The sequence below is a fragment of the Chrysemys picta genome, chromosome 8 (assembly GCF_011386835.1).
Source record: "Chrysemys picta bellii isolate R12L10 chromosome 8, ASM1138683v2, whole genome shotgun sequence".
Taxonomy (NCBI): Eukaryota; Metazoa; Chordata; order Testudines; family Emydidae; genus Chrysemys; species Chrysemys picta.
The window spans coordinates 109,490,172-109,510,773 of NC_088798.1; the positions used below are offsets into that span (position 1 = coordinate 109,490,172).

At 62.5% G+C, this 20,602-nt stretch overlaps 1 protein-coding gene across 4 annotated transcripts in view; it reads right to left on the bottom strand.

Annotated features, from left to right (window-relative positions):
* Positions 1-2,974: 2,974 nt before the first annotated feature.
* Positions 2,975-20,602, bottom strand: part of RNF44 (ring finger protein 44) — a 33,469-nt gene continuing 15,841 nt past the window's right edge. For 2 of the 4 annotated variants that reach the window (XM_005282274.4, XM_065555176.1), the window contains exons 2-11: positions 12,756-12,937; positions 11,498-11,717; positions 10,213-10,380; positions 9,685-9,858; positions 8,993-9,154; positions 8,619-8,737; positions 8,347-8,434; positions 7,903-8,024; positions 7,316-7,415; positions 2,975-6,257 (exon numbers count right to left, since the gene is read on the bottom strand). In XM_005282274.4, coding sequence (XP_005282331.1) covers positions 6,195-6,257; positions 7,316-7,415; positions 7,903-8,024; positions 8,347-8,434; positions 8,619-8,737; positions 8,993-9,154; positions 9,685-9,858; positions 10,213-10,380; positions 11,498-11,717; positions 12,756-12,862 — 1,323 coding nt within the window. In that variant the 5' untranslated portion in view covers positions 12,863-12,937 and the 3' untranslated portion in view covers positions 2,975-6,194. The remainder of the gene's footprint in view (positions 6,258-7,315; positions 7,416-7,902; positions 8,025-8,346; positions 8,435-8,618; positions 8,738-8,992; positions 9,155-9,684; positions 9,859-10,212; positions 10,381-11,497; positions 11,718-12,755; positions 12,938-20,602) is intronic. The other 2 variants (XM_042844270.2, XM_065555177.1) reach the window with 1 other exon arrangement.

Here is a 20,602-nt window from a genome sequence, read left to right on the forward strand (position 1 = left end):
GAACTCCTGCTGAGTGGGGCCCTATGAAGTGCAAGTGCTCTCCCTCGGGGGGCAGGGGAAGGCAGGCTGCCTTCACTTCGCTGGCTGTCCAAAACTTCATAGGGTTTGCCTAGGAGTGAGAGTCGGGACTGACTAACTAGGGCTGGCCAGATGCTATTCGTGGAGTTGTCCAGTGCAGAAAGACAACACTGCCAGCTCTGCTAGTGCCTGCGCTTGCGTGGTGTGGGGAATCGTTCCTGCATCTTACCAGCCCTAGAGAAGTAGAGCCACTCAAGCGCCTTCCTGGGCTGCAGCCTCCTTCCAGCTAGCACTGGGCTGCACAAGAAAGAGGGTTGGTTTGTCACTGTTATTGAGGTCTCTGAGCTGGCTCCTGAGTCAGGATGCAGAATTCCCCCCCTTCCCATTATGCTGCCGTGCGTCTGCATGGGGGAGTTGTGGACTGAGGGAGGGAGGTGACCTTGAGGTCTCTGGTGTGATGAGAAACAGGCAGGAGTGTTTCTGTTACACAGGTGCTAACCAGAGTCATTACAACTGCAACTTACCTTCCTCATGTTGGCTGTTACCCCTTTCCCAAAAGGGCTTTGAGTTCCACAGAAGGTTAAGAGCAGAGCAAAGGAACGTTAATTAGTCCTTTGAAGGAAGCCTAACCCATTTGTCCTGTTGATTGTAGGTATGTCTGGCTGAGTTCCCGCTCCCTTGACCAGCCCACTGCTGAGAGTCTGTTACTTTCCCCTGGAAGGACCCAGGTACCAGGAACTATGAAGGCAGCAGACCTGCAAGGGAATTTATTGGTCCCCTTTCTTTGGCTGCGGCTCAGCCAGGCTGCCTGAAAATACTCTTGCATCTTTACTGGCCTTTTTTGCTGACAGAGTGGGAACAGCGCTCCGGGCCTTCTTAACTGAAGAACTCTACTGAAGAAGTGCTGCCCTGGGTCTTTACAGCCCCAGGTACTATCGCTGGGTATCAACCACAGATCCCTCCCTCCCCCCAGGGCTGCTTTGTCCTGCCTGACTCCCAACTCCCCTGCCAGCATGAGATTCCAGGCAGGTCACCTCACACCCATCTTCATTCCCTTGTTACTCAAGTGTGCAGCCAGGATTAAAGGAAGAGTTACTGCCGCTGGGGCGCGGAGCTCAGGGACTCTGTAATCCCTGCACTGAAAGCCCACCTGCAGCAGGCCTGTGCTCGCTCACCTTGGAGAGCCAACCTGTAGCATTTCACAACAGGATGCTGCCAGCCGGCAGGTGCAGTTGATAGCCCCTGTGCATCTCCAGCAGCTGCCAGATCCCATCTTGGCGCCTGCTGTGACCAGCCGGCAATGGGGGGCTATGCCCCTTGGAGCTTTGGCTCAGCCTGGAGAGGACATCTCACTGTTCTCAGACAGGACCCTGGGCTGGACTGATAGTGGAAGCTGCACGTGGGGGTACGCTAGCTGACCTCTCTGAAGGGGTAGCTGACTTCCTGTCTGGGAGCAGCCAGGGAGGAAGTGCCAGCCCACAGGAAGTGGAGACTACACTGAGCCATACTGACAGGTGAACAGTCAGGCTGGAGGGAGGTTGTTAAAGTTCCACAGGGAGCTGTCTTGGGGCCAATCTTCAACAACATTTTCATTAATGACCGTGGCACAAAGTGGGAGGGTTGTAATAAAATTTGCAGATGACACAGCTGGGAGCTAGTGCCAATCTGGAAGAGGACAGGACTAGCAGACAAGATGTGGCTGCTGGGTATAATAAAAATGGGATGAAATGTAATAGTGCACAGTGTAAGGTCATGCACTTAGACTAGCAACAAGAATTTTTGCTATAAGCTGGGGCTGTATCAGATGGGATGACTATGAGCTGGCACTGTGATACAGACATGAAAAAAGCTAATGCAGTCCTAGGATGCCTCAGGTGAGGCATTTCCAGGAGAGAAGGGAAGTGTTAGTGCCATAATACAAGGCACTGGTGAGACCTCACTGGGAATAGTGTGTGTAGTTCTGGTCTCCCTTGTTAAGAAAGATGAAATCACACTGGAACAGATGCAGAGAAGATCAACTAGGATGATCTGAGGACTGGAAAACCTACTTTCTAAGAGGAGACTCAGAGAGCTTGGTCTAACTGAACAAAGGCTGAGTGGAGATAGGATTGCTCTCTATAAATACAGCAGGGAGGGAGAGGAGTTAAGGGCCAATGCTGGCACAAGAACAACCGGCTATAAACTGACCCTCAAGTTTAGGCTTGAAATTAGACAAAGGTTTCTAACCATCAGAGAAGTTCTAGAACAGCCTCCCCAAGGGAGTAGTGGGGGGCACAAATCCAAACTGGCTTCCACCCCTGCGGCCTGGCCCGGCCCGAGTGAAGCTGTGCTCACCTGCAGTACCTGAGCTGCACCTGGTGCTCAGAGCAGCCTGTAGCTTCGGTGTATTTCCACCCACCGGCTCCTCGTTACTGCTGCAGCAAGCTGCTGGGGAGGGGACTGCAGAGCCCAGGTGCCCCTGACAGCATGGCAGAGAGCCCAGGACACTGTTTCAGCTGCTCGTGCAAACCTCATTTATCACCGGACGTGGAGCGGGTCCTTCCCAGGGCCTGGCCCCAGCCTGGCTGCCTGCTCCCATCAGTCACAGGGATCCAGCCGTGCCTCTCACTTGCAGGCTCCTGCCCCTGTGCTAATGCAGGCCCCCCTGTCCTACAATGCAACCCGGCCCCCTCCCCCATGCAGTGCCTGGAAGCTGCAGGCCCAGCATGCAGTGCAGAAGGGAAGCTAGAGCATTGCATGCTGGGACCTGTAGGCTCCAGGTCATGCTGCCTGGTGTGCTGGGTGTAGACTCGGTGCTGGGAAGTGGACGATGTGATTGGCAGCTGGGGGAGCAGGTGCCGACCCCCATGATAAGAGGGTGAACAGCCAGGGCCCCGGGCTAGCATAAGCACAGGCTAGGGCCAGCATTGGCCAGAGGCAGCGAGAAGAGAGAGGCAGGGAGGCTGGGTACGGCGCGTTGGTATACATCATACATTTATTAGTGAATATCCCTCTCAAAATCAGCCACAACATTAAAAAAAATAATGATTGCACTACTTGATCAAGCCGAACTAGCAACTTTCATTTTAAAAAAAGTACAAATCTGTTAAAAATTTCAATCCGTATAATACACATATATATAATACAACAGACTAGGTATGTTAAATGCTACAAAACCAATATGAGTCCAATGGAATGGAAAAAAACACTTTTCGAGCTTTAAGAACCTTTTTCTCTATATATTAGCCTTTTCTCAAATACATACATGGGAAAAATGAGGTAACTGTAAAATGTGCAAGTAACAGAGCAAAAAAAATTATATATATATTTATATATATATATATAAAACTTTCTAACACAGAACACGCGTCCTAGCACCATCCAGGGGGGCCGCTGAGCTGTCCCTCTGGAGGGCCTGGGGACTGGAATAATAGAACAGTAAACAGTCCACTACCCCACCACAGGAACTCATTGGTAACAGTGGTATCTACAGCGCAATCAGCAATCACAAACATCCTAAATAATTGGGGGGCTGTTTTTAAATGAGACCTTAGCTGCTCATTGGAATAAATTCTGCAGCACACGAGCTGTGAGCTTTCGAGTCACCATCAAAAGAACCGTAAGGCTTTTCACCGGGCATCTTAAAGGGGGGTTAAAACAGGTGGATGCCAACACTGCTCCGATTGGCTATACACAGAGAAACGTCACCTGCGGCTATGTACAGAAGAGACCTTTGGTTAGTCGTGTCCGTGAAATAAAAACGTTGAAAACGGGGGAGGAGGGGCTGGCCGGGGCACCTGGTCCCCCAGGAGCTGCTGGTGTCTGTGCGGTTTGCCTGAGTGCAGGAGCCGGCCCTGGCCTGGCAGGCAGGAGGAGCCAGGGGAGCTGCTCGCTGGCCCCAGAGCAAACGCCAGCCTCAGCCGGCTGGAAGGGCAGCTCTCCCGGGACAGCGTAAAAGCTTCCGCGACAAACTGGATTGTCCGTAATGGAGCAGCTGGGCCCCGTCTGGAGGATACTGTGATTCTATTGGCTGAGAGGGCAGGAAAGGCCTTTGCTTCTGCCAATCCGAAGCTGCTGTTTGGCCACAGTCCGGCCTCCCCGTGCCCCAGGCACATGGTGCAAGAGGCACAAAGGTGCCAGGCTGGGAGGTTCCCAGCTCTGCCTTGAGCTAACCTGGGGGGGGGGGGGGGGGAGAAACGGGCCCTCCCACCCCCACACTGCCAGCTGGATTCTGAACACCAGCCCCCCGGGGTCAGGCTTCCTGGACCCCCAAACCCTGCATGGCTGCAGGGACCCGGCTCAGTCCCTGGACTTTCCCCCTGCTCCAGGGCGCAGTATTGCTAAGCCAGTGCATGGCCCTGACCCACCCCCACCCCCACCCCTAGCTGCAGCCACCAGGGCCCAGCTCAGGGCTTCCCACCAGCAGACCAGTCCCTCCACCCTGGGGGAGGGTACACAGCCCCAGTCTGCCTGTGGGAAGCTCAGAGCACCGGGGGCCATTCTCGTGGCCAACCCTCACCCCAGGTGCAAGTGAGCGGGGGAGGGGTGGGGCACACCAATGAGAAGGGGGCGCTCCTCTCTCTGACCGCCCCCCCCAACTTCTCACCTCTGACTGGTGGAGAGGGAACGTCCGCGTGCGTTTGTTGGTTAAGCTGGCTCCTCCTCCCTGGGCTCCTCCTGACTCAGTTTACCTTGGGGGAGGGGGGAAATGTCCTGAAAATCTTACGGTCCTCCTGAGGCGCTGGCCACGTGCAGTCCGGTGCCTGGCAGTAGTGAGCTGAGCCCAGAGCCCCTCGCCCCCGCTGGCCAGGGAGTCAATACCACGTCCCAAGCTGCTCGGACACGCATGCATATTGTGAACATCTACACGGGGCTGGCGTCCGTCTCCCTGCACCCGGAGCACACCCCAGGAAGAGGGTTCTTCTCGTTACATCATGCAACACAACTTCCACGACAAACATTTCGGGCACCGGCTTGGCCGCTCCCTTGCTTTGACTGGGAGGCGTCTGGGCAGCAGCGTGCACGCACCCGAAGGACCAGACCCAGGGCACAAGCAACAGACCATGCAGAGGCATTACCAGGGCACAGGGCCGGGATGGAGGCAGAGGAAGGGACGGGAAGGTGGGGAGGGGCAGAACCCGCTCAGCGTTTCCATGATACAAGCTGGGGGAAGGGAAGATCCATAAATCAATGCCCACCTCCTCCCCCCCATCCACCGGCCAGCGCAGGGCCCTGCTGGGATGCTCACGGGGGGCTGGGAGTACAGGGGGCTGCTGCGTCACCCTCTGCACGGGGCAGTTACAATTCACCGCGAGAATATCTAAAAACGAGGCAGGAGCACACTCCGGGGCCGCCTGCCCTGCAAGCCAGGGACATGCCCACCGGGGGCTCTCCGCACCAGGGCCGCACCTCATTCGCCTTCTAGAAAGACAGGTGCCCCTGTGGCATGCAGGGTCTCTCCACCAGGCACACTGGCAGGGACCGGGAGGTTTTGCCCACCACCTGTCAGCGACGGCGCGGGAGTAGTATTGCTGGAGCTCAGCCTGGGGAGAGCGGCCGGCCCAGGGAGGGAAGGACAATGGGGATCCTCCTGTCCGAGCTCCAGCAGGACAGCGCCAGGCCCAGCCCGACCCGCTCTCCATGGGAGGCTGGACTGGGGAGTGGGAGAGGCCTGGCCCCTGGTAATGCCTCGAGTAGCTGTGCCCGGTGCCCCACTGACCATTTCTTCCTGCTGCCCGCCAGGGCCCAGTCCGTCCCGGGCAGCTTGCCTGGCCCTCCTGCTTCGGGCTGCTGGTGCGATCAAACCTGCCAGGCTCGCTCCGGCGCCGGGTCACGCAGCCACAAACCAAAACTCAACAGAAAACCCAAACCCAACAGATACAAAGAGCTGAAAGTGATGGCGCAAGGCCGGCGTCTCTGGGGTGCGCGGAGCACGGGGAGGCGCCGCCGCCCACACCCCCAGCACCATTCCGGGGCCAGCCCCGGCGCCACAGGGAGCGCCCCGGGCCCTGGCCGTGCCGCGCAGGCGGGGAGGAGGTGGGGTGTCCGGGATCCTAGATTGCGTCTATTCTCACCACAGCCGAGGAGAGCCTTGGGGCTAAGCGCGCGGCCGGGCCCAGGGGGCGGGCTGGTGGCCCGGGCCCCTCGCCCAAGGTCCTCTTCCTCTAGCGAATTGTGCGGCAGAGTGTCTGTGAGCCTCACTCGGCCTCCCGGTGCACCTCGGACGCGTCCGCCCGGCAGATCGGGCACGTGCGGTTCGCCTGGGGGGGAGAAGAGAGTGAGACCAGCGGCTCTACCCCAACCCAGCGCCCCAGCCAAGAGACAGCCGCATTCGGCACCAGAGAACGGGGCTGGCTCTTCCGGTGCTGCAGCCAGCCGGGAGCCCACGACACCGGGGGGGTGTTTAGAGAGCCGGGGCTGCGTACGTAGACACTACACCCCCATGCCAGCCAGCTGCCACCCTGCCCAGCTCCCAGCCCGTGCAGCCAAGGGCTCTGAAAGCAGGCTGGGGGCAGGGGGAGGGTAAGGAAACGCATGTGCTAGGGTGGATCCCTGTCCTCCCGGGGCGTGGGAGCGTCAGGCACACAGGGCTGGCAGCACTATGCTCCCAAGCCTGGCACCTGCCCCCGCTGCGAAGGGCAGCAGGTTACCCCACGGGCAGCCTCCCCGATCTCAGAGGTCTCCGGAGCAGGTGGTCGGACGCTGCCTGTGCCCTGGTGGAGCGTGGCTTGACCGTCACATGGAGACACTCAGCTGGCAGCAGGTGGAAATACACTGCGTGGTCCCAGTGTCTCTGCCCTCTGGGCCAGACACAGACGGGCCGGCAGCCTTCTCCACCGCTTTGCCCGGCATGCCCCGGGGGTTCCCACCCCTTCCCTGCACGTCTGCCCCACCCGGCCACAGGCTGAAGGCTCTGGCAGGGTTTGAAGACGTTTAGCCCGAGCTAAGAACTAGCGGGTCACACGCGCCCGGTCCCGGCTGGCTGGCACGGGCAGCAGCAGGGGGTAGTGCCCACCCTGCCGCTCACACGGGAGCGTGCACAGCCCCGAGGGACAGCGCTGTTCAAACACGCCCCGTTTCACACCCAGGCGCTGCAGGGGATCCCCACTGACACACTCCAAGAACATCCAGAGTGATCAAGGGGGGGTGGGGGCAGCAACCTACCCCAGACCAGTGATCCACCCCCCACTCCGCTGCCACAGGAGCAGCCACCCACCACCAGAGGGAGCTGTTGAAACCGGAGGCACCGGGACCCCCCGACCGGGCGCCCAGCCCCCGCGGCTGTGCGTGCAGGCCGAAGCAGCCCCAGCGCAGGTACCTTTAACCATTTGTCGACACACTTGGCGTGGAACTCGTGGTTGCAGGGCAGGACCCGCAGCAGCTGCCTGGCTTCGAAGTCACTGAAGCACACGACGCACCTGGGGAGAAGGGAACCGTCACCAGGCGCCGGCTCCAGCAGCCCCCCCCCGCGCCTGCGCTCCGCAGCGCCAGAGGGGACACGCTGGGGCAGTGCAATGCGTCCACGCCCCGAGCCGGACCCCGGCCTCCCGGGAGCTCGGGTACACGCCCACGCCCCGAGCCCGACCCCGGCCTCCCGGGAGCTCGGGTACACGCCCACGCCCCGAGCCGGACCCCGGCCTCCCGGGAGCTCGGGTACACGCCCACGCCCCGAGCCGGACCCCAGCCCCCTCGGAGCTCGGGTACACGCCCACGCCCCGAGCCGGACCCCAGCCTCCCGGGAGCTCGGGTACACGCCCACGCCCCGAGCCGGACCCCAGCCTCCCGGGAGCTCGGGTACACGCCCACGCCCCGAGCCTGGCCCCGGCCCCCCGGGAGCTCAGGTACCCCCCACACCCCAGCCCCCAGGGAGCTCAGGTACACGCCCCACACCCCGGCGTCACTCACAGGCTCTGCTCCGACTGGTGGCTCTCGGGGTTGAAGCGGTACGATGGGAGGTGTTCGATGTCTGCTTTGGTGAGGCCCCGCGGCTTGGCCTCGCCCAGCCGCTCAGCCAGGTTCAGTAACGCCTGCGGGCGGAACGGGGACCCAGAGCTCAGCTCCCTCTTTAAACCCCAAGCCAGCAGCCTCTTCCCCAGCCCTCCTCTGAGGGGTCCCAGCAGAGCCCCTACCCCTTCCCCGAGTGTCTGCCCCACACCCCCACGGCAAGCGAGCGGCTGAAATGCCAGCCCGCTCCTCCAGGAGCTCCCCAGCCGCCTCCTGCCCAGAAGAGACGTGGCGCAGTCTCCTTGTTCCCACACCCGGAGCGCGGGCCCACGGGGCTGGGCAGCAGCAGAGGCTCTGCCCCCCCAGATCCCAGCAGCCGCCCAGGGCGGGGAGAGGCCAGCACACCTCGTAATTCTCCATCTCCACATCGTCCACGTCCAGGTCGAGGCTGAGCGTGGGCCCCACGGCCGTCGGCGACACGGGGAGCATCGAGCTGGGGAGAGAGGGGGCGGGGCAGTTACCCACGAGCAGCGGGACCCTGCAGGATTCGTGTCACATGTGGTTCAAGGAACCACAACCCAACCCCCCACCCCCACAGCCCCCAGCGCGCCTGTGGGGCAGAGGCCTGAGGGGTGGGAGGGGACCCAGCCCCGCAGACGTGCCCCGTGGGTACTCACAGGAAGTACGGCAGGAAGCTCGGGTAGTAGGGGGGGGGCGGTGGTGGGGGGGGCGGCAGTGGCTGCTGCAGTCGGTATCGCTGGGTATTCAGTCGCCGTGGCATCATGGGTGGGTATGGCTGCAGGGAGAGAGCACAGGGCCCGGTCAGCGGCCCCGGGGTGCGCCCAGCCTGTACCCCACCGCGCAGACCGGGCGGAGGGGGAGCAGCAGCCCCTGGCAGCCAGCGCCGGGGATCCAGGGCCCCAACTCCACCAAGGAGGAGGACAACCCTGCTTCCCGCCAGCCCGGCCCTGTCCCATCTCCTCTCTCGGGGGCACAGCCGCGTTCCCCGAGCACAGAGCCCAGCCGCCCCACTCCCCACGCGGGAACTTACCACGCCAAACGGCAGCTCCTGGTGCAGCGGGTCGTGGGGGAGGTAATGCAGCGGGACAGAGGGGGACAGCGCTGGGGCGTGGGGAGAGGGCGGGTAGGCGAAGCCCCCGATGGCATGCTGCTCCCCTCGCAACTCCACCTCATTGTCTATCCTCTGCAGAGGCTGGAGGGGAGAGAAAGTGTGTGTGAGCTCGGTTACTGGGGTCCCTGCTGTGCCCACGGGGCCGGGGGGAGGAGGGAGTCAGTTACTGGGGGTCCCTGCTGTGCCCACGGGGCCGGGGGGAGGAGGGAGTCAGTTACTGGGGGTCCCTGCTGTGCCCACGGGGCCGGGGGCCACTCTGCTCTGCCAGTGCACCCCCCATGGGGGATCAGCCTCTCACACAGACACCACCTTGCAGGAATCCTGGCCTTCCCGGGCCTGGCCCTCCCTCCCATCTGTTCCACACAGCGCGAGTCCATCCCAGGAGCACGGCTGCAGCACTGCGGCCTGGGCATGGGAACGGGAACGCGAGCCCAGCCCCAGAGGTCACCCAGCCCACCCTGCCTTGCAGAGCTTGCTAGGGGCAGCTAGAGCAGGAAGTGCCCCTGCCCAGCGAGGCTGCAGGGTAGGCTCACCCCAGCCCTGGCCAGGAGCCCAGTCCGTCCCCCGGCAGTGCGCAGACCCCGCCCAGCCCGCCCCATCCCCATACTCACCATGCGCGGGTGCTGGGCCTGCAGCGGCAGGAACTGGCCGAGGGGGGCCATGTGTGGGGGCTGGTGCGGCGGCACCGGCGGGGGCGGGTGCAGGATGTAATGGTCGCTGGAGAGGATGGGCGGGAACGTCTGGTAGGAGACGGGCAGCTGCTGCATGGCACATGCCTGGATGAGCTGGGAAGGAAGGAAGAGCGCGGGGGGGAAGGAGGGGAGTCAGTCGCCCAGCACCCCACACTCAGGAATGGGGGCCCGCAGAGCCCCAGGGGTGCCCCATCCCCGATCACCCAGCTGGGGAGGGGACGGGGGCCAAGAGCCACAGGCTTTTGTGGCTATCAAAGGTGTCACAGGCCCAAGCAGGCAGTATCCTGCTCTGGGTCGCTAGCCCTTCGCTCCCCCACTCCGTCCGGAGCTCCTGCTTGCCGGTTCCCGTCCCCACTCCCTCTCCCACAGCACGTCCTGGCGCCGCGTGCCCAGAGCCCCCGAGATGGGCCCAGGTTGCCAGCTCCCCACGAGCCCCAGGCGACTCACAGGGGGCGGGAGGCAGCAGAGTGGGTAGTGCTGCCCGCTGAACATCATGGAGCATGCTGGGAGCTGCTGCGCGCTGCACCCGGGGATGTGCTGGCCTGCGTGGATAGGAAAGCCCTGCGTCGTTACCGTGGTCACCGTGTAGGAGAGGGGGACGGGGCCCTGGTGCACCTGCAAACGGGAGACACGCGAAGCACCGTCAGATGGCTCCTCGCGCCAGCCTGCTCCAGCCACAGCCGAGCCCACATCCCCGTGGGGCCATTGCACGAGGCCGGGCGCCCCCAGGCTGGCCACGCTGCAGCCAGCCACCTGAATCCCAGCTCCTCCTCCCCGGCCCACGGCTCTGCAGCGCCACCATCTGCTCTGCTTCACGAGGCTGGGGCCGAGCCCTGCGGCTCCCGGCAGCTTACCAACGCAGCCCTTGGCTGGGCAGAGACCGGGCACGGCCCCTGGCAGGAGCAGCTCAAGGTGGGGCGAAGGGCTTCCCCCAAAGACATTCTCTCTGGAGCACCCAACCCTTTGACACTGGGCATCTGCGTGAGCAGAGGGGGACGCACCGCAAGGCATCGGGACATCGCCCCCTGGGTCATTCACCCAACAGCCCCTGGGGGTTACCCTCACGGCACCCACCCCAGGAACCTGGGGCACAGCTGGGCAAGCCAGGCAGGCCCGGGGCCTCCAGGCCGGTACACACGCCGCAGGGCCAGGTGCATCGGGGGTGGTCAGAAGGAGGCCCTGCTGCCGTGGCGCCCAGCTGCTCTGGACACAGACGGCCGCAGGAATTCAGAGTCTGGCCACGCTTAGCTCTCGCTGAATAGCAGCTGGGCCGGGAAAGACCCATAACCTGGACTCCACGGCCACGCACAATCTCCAGGGAGGAGAAACCCCCACTGCCCTGCGGGGCTGCGCTGGCCAGGCCAGGCCAGGCCAGGGGGCTCTCGGTGCCCCTTTGAGAGGGGGTCAGTCACACCGGATCGGCGCGCTGGGACGCCTGCAGGACTCCCCTCGGGCCTCTACTCTGGCAGGCAAGTCAAGGGCTCTCCGCTTCTGCCCAGTCGGGTCCCTGGTACCCGCAGGCACCCGGGAACCTGCGCAGGGCTGGCCAAAGAACTCGTCTGGCGCCCACTGGCTCCAGCCCCAGGGCCGCGCATTGGCACCTGGGCGAGAACAGCTGAGCTCTGGGACATGGGCCTGTGGGGACGTCACCCTGGCCCTCTCCGTGCTGGGGAGCTCCAAACCCCTGCCCCTCCTCCCGCCGGGGACAGCACAGTCCCCATCCCTGCCCTACCTGCTCGTGGAGATCCACCATGAATGGGCTCTGGTGGGGCGGGTGAGCGGCTGGGTGAAGCATTCGTGGTGGCGTGCTGGTGAGAGCGTACGCTCGGGGCTCATCTACAGGGAGGTGCTGCTGCTGCGGGGGGAAGGCAGGGCGCAGGTAGTTCTCATCCTGGGCTAGCAGGGTTTGCAGAGGTCGGTCGCGTCGTCCCCACGGACGCCTGGAAGGGGGGCTGTGGGCCGCCATGGGGAAGGAACAGACCAGGAGTGACCTCAGGGCCATGCAGCTGTCACATACAGGACAGTGCCTGGGCCAGCCCCACACAGCCATCACACCCCTGGACGGCAGGACTCAGACCACAGCAGCACTGACCATGCGGGGCTGGTGTTGCATGGGACACGTGGGGTTGGAGCAGTCCCAGGTAGGACAGCACCCCTGGGTGTGCAGAGAGCTAGGACATGAGGTCCCCCTCAGCACCCTCCCAGGCGGAGCTCCTGCGGGGCGCAGGGCTGAGCTGTGAGCCTGCCCGTGAGTGCCAAGCTCAGACCAACACGCCTCTATCCCACCCCGACCCCAGGCAGGGGGAGCCTTGCCCGCCTGGCTGGAGTCAGATACACTGGGGTCGGGGGCACCCGGCCGTGCTTGGCTTTACCCCAGCAGGTGAGGTCAGCTGGGCCCCCGAGCTCCGGATGTGCTGCAGTCTGTCCCGCCAGGCTCCTCAGGCGTGGGCCGGCAGAGTTTCAGGGGTGTCACCGGGAAACCAACGCTCAGTGGCTGTGCTGTTCACGCACCCAGAGGCCAGGGGGTACCCGGTACGTTACGAATCACTTCCCCTACCTGCCCACTAAGACCCCAAACAGCTGCTGGCTGGGCAGGGGAGATCCCCTTCCTCCCACTGCAACGGCCCCAGAGCTCTCCCGGCAAGCCTGTGGCTGCCCCAGCCCATGGCCCCAGCCCTCCCCATGGAGGAAGCTGAAGGAAAGGCCCTTCTTTGGCAATAGCGAGCAGGTGGTGGCAGGGGCAGGCAAACCAGCCCGGCCCGAGGAGCTGAGACTGTCGACGGCCGCAGCAAGGCCTGGCCTGCCTGGCGCTTTTTAAAGATGAAGTTGTTGCCCCTTGACACTACAGATCCCAGCATGCAATGCTCCGCCTGAACCTGAGCAGATGTGCCCCACTGCATGCTGGGAGCTGTGGTCTCTGCAGTCTGCACCCCAGTATGGGGGGCGGGGGCAACGCCCTGCTCCACTCCCGGGCGAGGGAGGGGCCGTACCTTCGCCTGAGGTGCTCGGGGCTGCTGCAGGGTCCCCCCGAGAAACGCCGCGGGTTGAAGGGGGCAGAGGGAGGCCGCCTATTGACTGCCAGTTCCCATGGTCGCATTGGTGACGTCGGGGAGGCAGAAGGGCGCGCTGGGCCTCAGGCTCCAAGCGGGACGAGACACCAGCACCTCACAGCCTGCCAAGAACGAGAAGGCAGTGAACCCCCCGGCGCGCACTGCCCAGGGCTCTCCCACCCACAGGAAACAGCACCAGGGGCCTCTGCCCCGGTGGGACCCGCTACTTCCCGCCCCTCCCACACACAGACCGTCTGATCCCGGAGTCCCTGCCCAGCGATCCCCAGCAGCTCTGCTCGGCTGCTCCCCACAACTGCTCCGCTCCACCTGCCCCCTAGGCCTGCCAAGAAACCGACACGGGGAGGCGGGGAGCACAGGGCAGGGGCACTGCATGCCAGGCCAGCGGACTACACACGCAGGGGCACCCCCAGCAGGAGCCCCCACCCCCAGCCAGTGGGAGGAAAGGCAGAGTTACACGTGCACTGACTGGCCAGCGCTGCCTGCACCTGGAGAGCTCGGCCAGATGGGAGGGGCAGACGAGGGAGAAATGGGAGGAGAGGCGGACATGAAAGCAGCACCGCTGGTGGCAGTGCCAAGGAGAATCAGGGGGGGAAGAGGGCTGACCCCCAGGCACTTCCCACACCCCTGCTCCAGGCCAACAGGCTGCTCAGAAGCAGAAGGGCCTGGACATAGTCTATTCAATGTGGTACTGATGCAGTTAACAGCCGGCCCCGCAGCGCAGGTGCCCCCAGCTGTGACCCCGTCTGCCTCCTGCGAGGGGCTGGGCAGCTCTCACTCCATGCCAGCCTCTAAGCCCCTGGGATTAACATTTTTGTAATGCTTTCCCACAATGCCCAGGGCCTGGCGAGGCCGGGCACCGCGGTACCAGGTTCCCATAGCGTCGGCACTGCTGCTAGTCCCAAGACCTTCTGGGCCCTGCTGCCTCTGGCACGCTGGGACCTGCGGAGGCTTGCCGGTCTCTGCAGCAGGGTGTCAGCACCCCGGGCAGCTACAGGCCTCGTGCTCTGGGGCCTGGCCAGCGCCCGGCGAAGGAACGAGTATTCCCAATGGGGGAGCTGCAACGGGGCGAGCCCATACCTTGGGCACCCTGCTGAGGGGAAATGGCCAGCCCTGCAGGCGGCTTGGGCCCTCAGGGGCCTGTGTCCCTCCGCCGGGGCCCAGTCCCACTCCAGCAGGCCTCGGGAGCGGCAGGAGACAGAGGCTATTGTCTCGTGGGCAGGTGCACAGGGCCAAGGGGAGGGAAGGCGCCAGGCTCTCAGCTGGAGAGGAGGTGGTCGAGGGAAACGGGTGGGAGCAGAGAGCCCCCCCTCGCAGCTAAGCACGCACACCCCGTGATGGGCAGCCAGGAGAACGCCTGGCCTCCACAGGGGCCCTGGTGAGTGGCCCCCCGACCGCGAGCCCCCGCTGGTTCACCGGCATGCCAGCCTGCTCGCAGCTGAGGGCACAGCAAAGCTGACCTCCGGGAGGGCGCAGGCCCCGCCCCCAGCAGTGCCATCTTGCTGGAAGTGGCTTGGTTGGGGCAGCGCAGCAGTGGCGTGTGGCTGAGGGGGGCTCCTCTCTCCCCAGCACTTCTCCTGCAGGGAGCCTCCAGCCACTTTACAAACTGTTATCCCTGGGGGCAGTGACCCGGCCGTGGTCACAGCAGAGCAGCCGCAGAGCTGAGAGCAGAACCCAGATCTCCTGAGTCCCAGCTCGGTGCCTTATCAACAGACACCACTTGGCCTGCAGCGGGCACAGCTTTGGAGTGACCCCAGCGTGTCACCTGCAGGCCTGGGGAGGAAGGCGGGAACATGGGGACACAGGGCCAGGGCGTTTCCCCCCAACCCTAGGCGCAGGAAATGCCAGACAGACGGTAGGCGATGCACCGAAAGGGTCCCTGCTCTCCGGCGCAGAGCGAAGGCCCCAGCAGCACCTGTAACCTGGACAGGGCCGGCACCGCTTTCTGGGCCAGGCTGGGCTCAGCTGCCCGCGGAGCCGGAGCAGGAAGAGAACATGCTGAGCCCGGGGCCGGGCTCAGGCACAGGACCCCCCCAGCAGCTCCCCCAGGAAGCTGGGTTTGGGTTTTCTCCACATGGCCAAGTGCGCCTGGCCCAGGCGCCACAGTAAAGCCACAAGTGGGCGCGAGGCGCTGGCCCGGCTCGCACGGCTGCTGGCACACGGGGCACACGGCTGCTGGCACACGGGGCACACGGCTGCTGGGCAGGCCGGGCCCGAGGCAGGGGGAGAAGTGAGCTCATCCAACCACAACCTCAGCCTTCACGTCCCTGCAAGCTCCATAGCTCTGCACCAGCCAGTGTCCCAGGAGCAACGTCTTGGGCCCCTCGCTACGCCAGGCCTGCTGTCACCACCCGCTCCCCTCCAAGGGCCCCCTATGCAGGCTGCTGCCCGGGGACCTGCCCTCCTGCCGCTCAGGTCAGCCATCTCCCACGGCTCCACCCCCTCCCTCAGGGACACATGCCTTGTCAGCGTCCCTCCCGGGGGCAGCCGGACTGCCCCACCCAAGGTACCAGCGCCGGGGGAGGGCGGGGGGATAAGCCTCCAGTCCTCCCTGCGGCTCCCCAAGAAGAGCAGAGCCCGAGGGGTGCCGTGGGACAGTCACACCGGGAGATAGGTACTGGTGCGGATGCTCGTCCCGGAGAGCCCATTGCGAGAGGGTAGGGACCACATTCTACACAAGGATCTGGAGAACAGGGACCTTCTGTGGCAGCGTCGATGCCCCCAGGGTGCCACCTTCCCCTTTAATTCCTATCCAGGAGCTTCATTCGTTCCCTAGCTGGCCAGGCGCTCTCTGGGGCGCTCTCTCTGCTCTGGGTCTGCACAGCACCAAGCAGCCACACAGCGATACACACAACAAACACAAAGGTGAAACAGCATCCCAGGCGCTCGGCCCACCTGCCAGGCCAGCCACACCACAGCCAAGGGCCACACGCAACGGGAGCCAAGGGCCACACGCAACGGGAGCCAAGGACAAGGCGCTCCACGGCAGCCTATGAACAGGCCCCAGCCTTCCCACGCCAGGGAGGTGGGATTACTGAAAACCCACCCTGCTCCCCCAGACATTGCAGGCAGCTGGAATCACGCAGGCCCCGTCACTGCTGGCCAAGCGAACGGGGTCCGAAGCCTGCTGACCCGCACACCGCCAGCTCACACCCTTGCACCCAGGACTGCCTTGGGCCGCTCTAGTGCTCAGTACCGTGTTAGCACGTGCATTTCCCAACACCTTCCCAGGGCAGGAAAAGCCCCTAAGAACTTCGACAGAACCCCACCCCAGGGCAGCCGGCCCACTGCAGCTTCGAGACAGTCACTCAGCCGCCTGCCCCGACCCAGGCCAACCTCTGAAATGTCCCACAGAGGCTGGCCAGGCCCCACAGGGGCAGCACCCCAGCACCTCCACGGGGAATCCAACTCCTGCTCCAGACTCTTAGCTTTCATTTGACATTAGCCCTTCTGGGTGCAAAGCTAACTTTCACACTGTGACTCAAGCGTGACCCAGGAGTGATGTCTGGCTGAGTCTGCAGACAGCCTGAAGCAAGAGCTCTGGGGCACGAGCTGCTCATTCACCTCAACCAGCTGTTAACTCTGGAACCTAATAATGGTGATGTGTCAGTCTCAACTATTTCACTGCTGATCAAAGCACACTGGAAAGGAGAGGGAGGCACTCAGATGCCTAAATAAAGCACGGCCACCAATCCAACAGCCCCGCTGCCACTCACGCTCTGGGGAGGAGTCTCATTTTGCCATAATTTTTCCTACCCGCCTTCGACCACAGAGCGCTTTCAAGCCCGGCCTAGAAATGCCAAGTTCCCTGCACTGCTGGGGCGTCCTGAGAAACACATTATACTGCAGTGAGAGACGAGATGCGGACACGCCACTGTCTGAAAGGAACTATAAAGTGAAGCCCTTTGTAGCTTCAGCGGCGCTGGGCCGCCCAGAATGCCCCCCATCCTGGCCACAGAGATTCGAGAACAAAAGGCAGCACTTCCAAGAAGGGGGCGTAATGTGCACACCCCGCCCTTGGGACCGTGCGCTGCTAATAACTTCTGCTCTCCCATTGGCTCTCTGCACGCCCAAGAGTCATGGGTGGCCAAGTGTCAGCGATGCAGAGGCAGGCAGGCCCAGCGGTTAGGGCATTAGGACCCAGGAGACCAGGGTTCAGGTTCCCGGCTCCACCAAAGACTTCCAGTCACGCAGCTTAAGGCCAGACGGGCCCCATCATCCAGCCCGACCTCCTATACATCCCAGACCACCCCCACGCCATGCCCAACCACCGGGAGACTACACTGCTGGCTGCATGCCACGGGCGGAGAATGGGCGTGCGGAGAGGCACCGGTGCCCAAGGCTCCTGCAAGGGCAGGGAAGTGACTTGGTGCGAGATACCCAGACGATCCCAGCAAGCGACCCGAGCCCCACGCTGCAGAGGGGGACAACCCCCCCACCCAGGTCCCTGCCAGTGTGAGCTGGGGCAAAACCCCTTCCTGACCTGGCAATCAGTCAGACCCTGACCATGTGAGCAAGAACCAGCCAGCCAGGCAGCTGAGAGACAGACTTCCTGGTGCTGCCTCAGAGTCCACCCCCCCCCCCCATGTCCCCCTACCAGGGAGGGCTCCCTGAGGCTTCAGAGAAAGGAGATAAAAACCCAAACCAGAATACACCCGGCGAGGAGGGGGTTTCCTTCCTGACCCCTACAGGTGACCAACAGAAGCCCTAAAGCATGAGCTGTTTGAAAGAGAAGACACAGAATGACCCCCCCAGGCTGCTGAGCCCTGCCCCCCAGCATCAGAGGCAACCCCGCCATACAATCCCACTCATAAATCTGTATGACTCGCCCCCCGCTGCTCCTGTGGGGCAGCTGGTCCAGAGCCTCACGCCTCTGCTGGTTAGACCCCTTCTCATTTCCATCCTGGGACCAGCACTGACCTCTAGCTCCAACAGCTCTTCGCCCTCTCATTGTTCACCCCCCACCTGCATCTCTGGACAGCCCCCACTTCGCTAGGCACACCCAGATCACCACCGCAGCCCTTCTCTGCACCACTTCCTGTCTGAATTCATCTTCCCTGGACATGGGTGACAAGAACAGTGCACAGTGTTCCAGACGAGGTCTCACCAGGGCCTTGTCCAATGGCGTTAATACTCCTCTCTCTCTACCGGAAACACATCACCTGACCCAGCTGAGGTTAACACAGACCTTTCTCACAGCCCCACCACGGTCACCCTGTGATCCACCTACACACCCAGGTCCCTCTCCTCCTCCCTCACTTCCCCCGAGCTCAGAGCCCAAATGCTTGTTCCTAGTCCCCAAGAGCATGACCTTGCCCTTGGGGCTATTAAACCTCATCCCTTTTCTACTCCTCCAGTCCTCAAAGTCGTCCCATTCTTCCTGAGAATATTCCGATCCTCCTCTGCACGGACGATCCCTCCCACCCTCACTTGGCCTGTCCCTGCACCAGTTCCCCATCTGTGAAATGGGGATAGTACCGTTACCCTGCCTCAGATACAGGGCTCCATTCGTGGGGTAAGTCCCATACACCGATAGAAAACAGCACCCTACAGAGCCATCATCTTAGCTGAACATTTCAGGGGGCTCTGAGCCGACAGCTGAGCAGCCAGGAATTTCTCCCCAGACCATTCAGAGTTGAAGGTCGACAGCCATTAACTCAGAGATGCACCAACCGCCTGCATGGTGGCAGAAAGGCCAGAAGCCCCAGGTAATCTCTGCTAGAAGCTGCCAATTTATCGGACTAATATTTATATTTGCCAACCTCCATCTTCCCCTTTGATCAGACCATGGGCCTCTCCACAGCAGCAAGGTGTGCAATCGGAGAAAAAAAATCAAGCAACTATCACAAGAGGGGCTGCCACGGCTCTGCACAAAACAAGGCCAAACCTCGGCCCGGCTCAGTGCCTGAGCTACGAAGCATGTGTCCCATACAAGGGCTCACGGAGGCAATGCTGGGAGTGACGCTCAGGAGACCCACGGAACGGCCTTAGCGAGCAAACAGAACTCGCAGCACTGATCAGCCACCCAGCAAAGAGGCACGGGCTAGCCAGAGGCCACCCACACCGGAGCCGCAGCCTCGCGAAGAGGCTGAAAGGAGGGGAGAGATGCTCGGACAACAGGTGGGGACTGGACGATGGACAGTACCGAAGCAAATGTCAGTATCAGCTGGGGGGCCACAGCTCCCCCTAACCTCCCAGAGGGCCTCACACTGGCCACAGCATCCGAGGGGCAGAGCTAGGAGGAAGATCTGGCCAGGTCTAATTTTAGCTTCCCCGTTGTTTGCAGCATCTGGGGAATTGGGAACAAGGCCCCCACCCCCACCAGCAGCAGCTGCTCCTCCTGCCCTTGGGAAAACCCCATGATGTCACCCCACTTGTGGGGGCCAGGTCTGAGAGCTGACTGTGCTGCAAGAGTTCATCATAGTGTCCCCAGGCTCCATTTTGTTCCACACCTACGATTCGTCTCCTCCTCGGTAGCAAGAACGGCTTGTTGCTGAAGGGATATGGGGTGAGGAGGGCTAAACAGACCCAGCTTTGTAATTTACCCCGTCAGTTTTTTTCAAAGCTGGGTTGCAATTTGCTGCAATTCTTTTTAATGTAGGTCCTACATAAACAATGAGCAACAGATCATTGTATTCACAGCGGCCTGAGAGTTACAAACGTGGGAGCTGGCAAGCACTTGCCAGCAGGTTGCAACAGACTTGCAATACACACCGCTTTGGGGACTCGCGACTTGCAGGGGGCCCCTTCACAAAGAGGTGCAGGGAGCCGTGCCCATCCTGAGGGACAGCACAGCCACACCCCCAGAGCGGGCACACAGGAGACCCTGCAGTCCAGAGCCCCCACACCTGCGGGTGGGGAATAGGAAAGAAAGCAGCGTCGGTTCACAAGAAGGCCCACGATTCCTGGCCATAAGGCTCTGGCATTCCAGGGCCCTTGACAGCTTCGAGCAGCCCCCAGCGGGGAATCTCTACACCCCGATGAAGGCTGTCCCCTTCCTTCCTCCCTCTTAATGCTGCAGGCCACTCCACCCCCACGGCTAGGCACATGTCTCTGCTCCCCTCCCAGCAGAGAGGGCAGTGGGGAGAGCTCCAGGACCACGCTCAGCCCTCAGCCCATCGCCCTTCCAGTCCCGTTACTGCTGCCCTTTGCCTTCGCTAACGTGTTTATCCAACATCCAGCTGCCTGCACCTTCCTGGTGCAGCTGTGCCGGAGAGCGGGGGCAGGGGCTTACCACCCTGTCACTTAACCTGCAGGATGGTAAAAGCATCTGTCTACACTACAGGGAGAACCCGGGGCCTGTATTCCATTCTTAACGGCCCCTTCCTCTTTGCCTTGACCACGCCCCCTCCTCCTCCTGCCCTGCCGCAGGGCCGCTCTTTGAGACAGAACTGCACTGTACCGCCACGAACAGCCAGACAAGAGCATTCACACCCCCCATCTGGGAGCCCAGCCCAGCCCTCCAAGCCTCTCTCCTGCAGCACATGCCCTTTGGAGCAGCCCCCTAAAAACCATCGTCACCCCAAATTCTCCTTCCCCTGCATTCCAGAGCCTGCCCACCCCCAGGATGCCACCCCAGTACACCCCTGCTGAAATCCTCAGCCCCATCTCCACAGGCCCTGCAACTCCCCCACCACTCTATCAGCCCGCTTCCCAGCCACCCCCGTCCCCACCCCGCCTCGCACTGGGCTCCTCCGGTCTCTCCCAGCGTCTCAAGGTTGTTGTTCCAAGGACCTTCTCCTCCGCCACTCCCCCCGCCTGTAGTAACC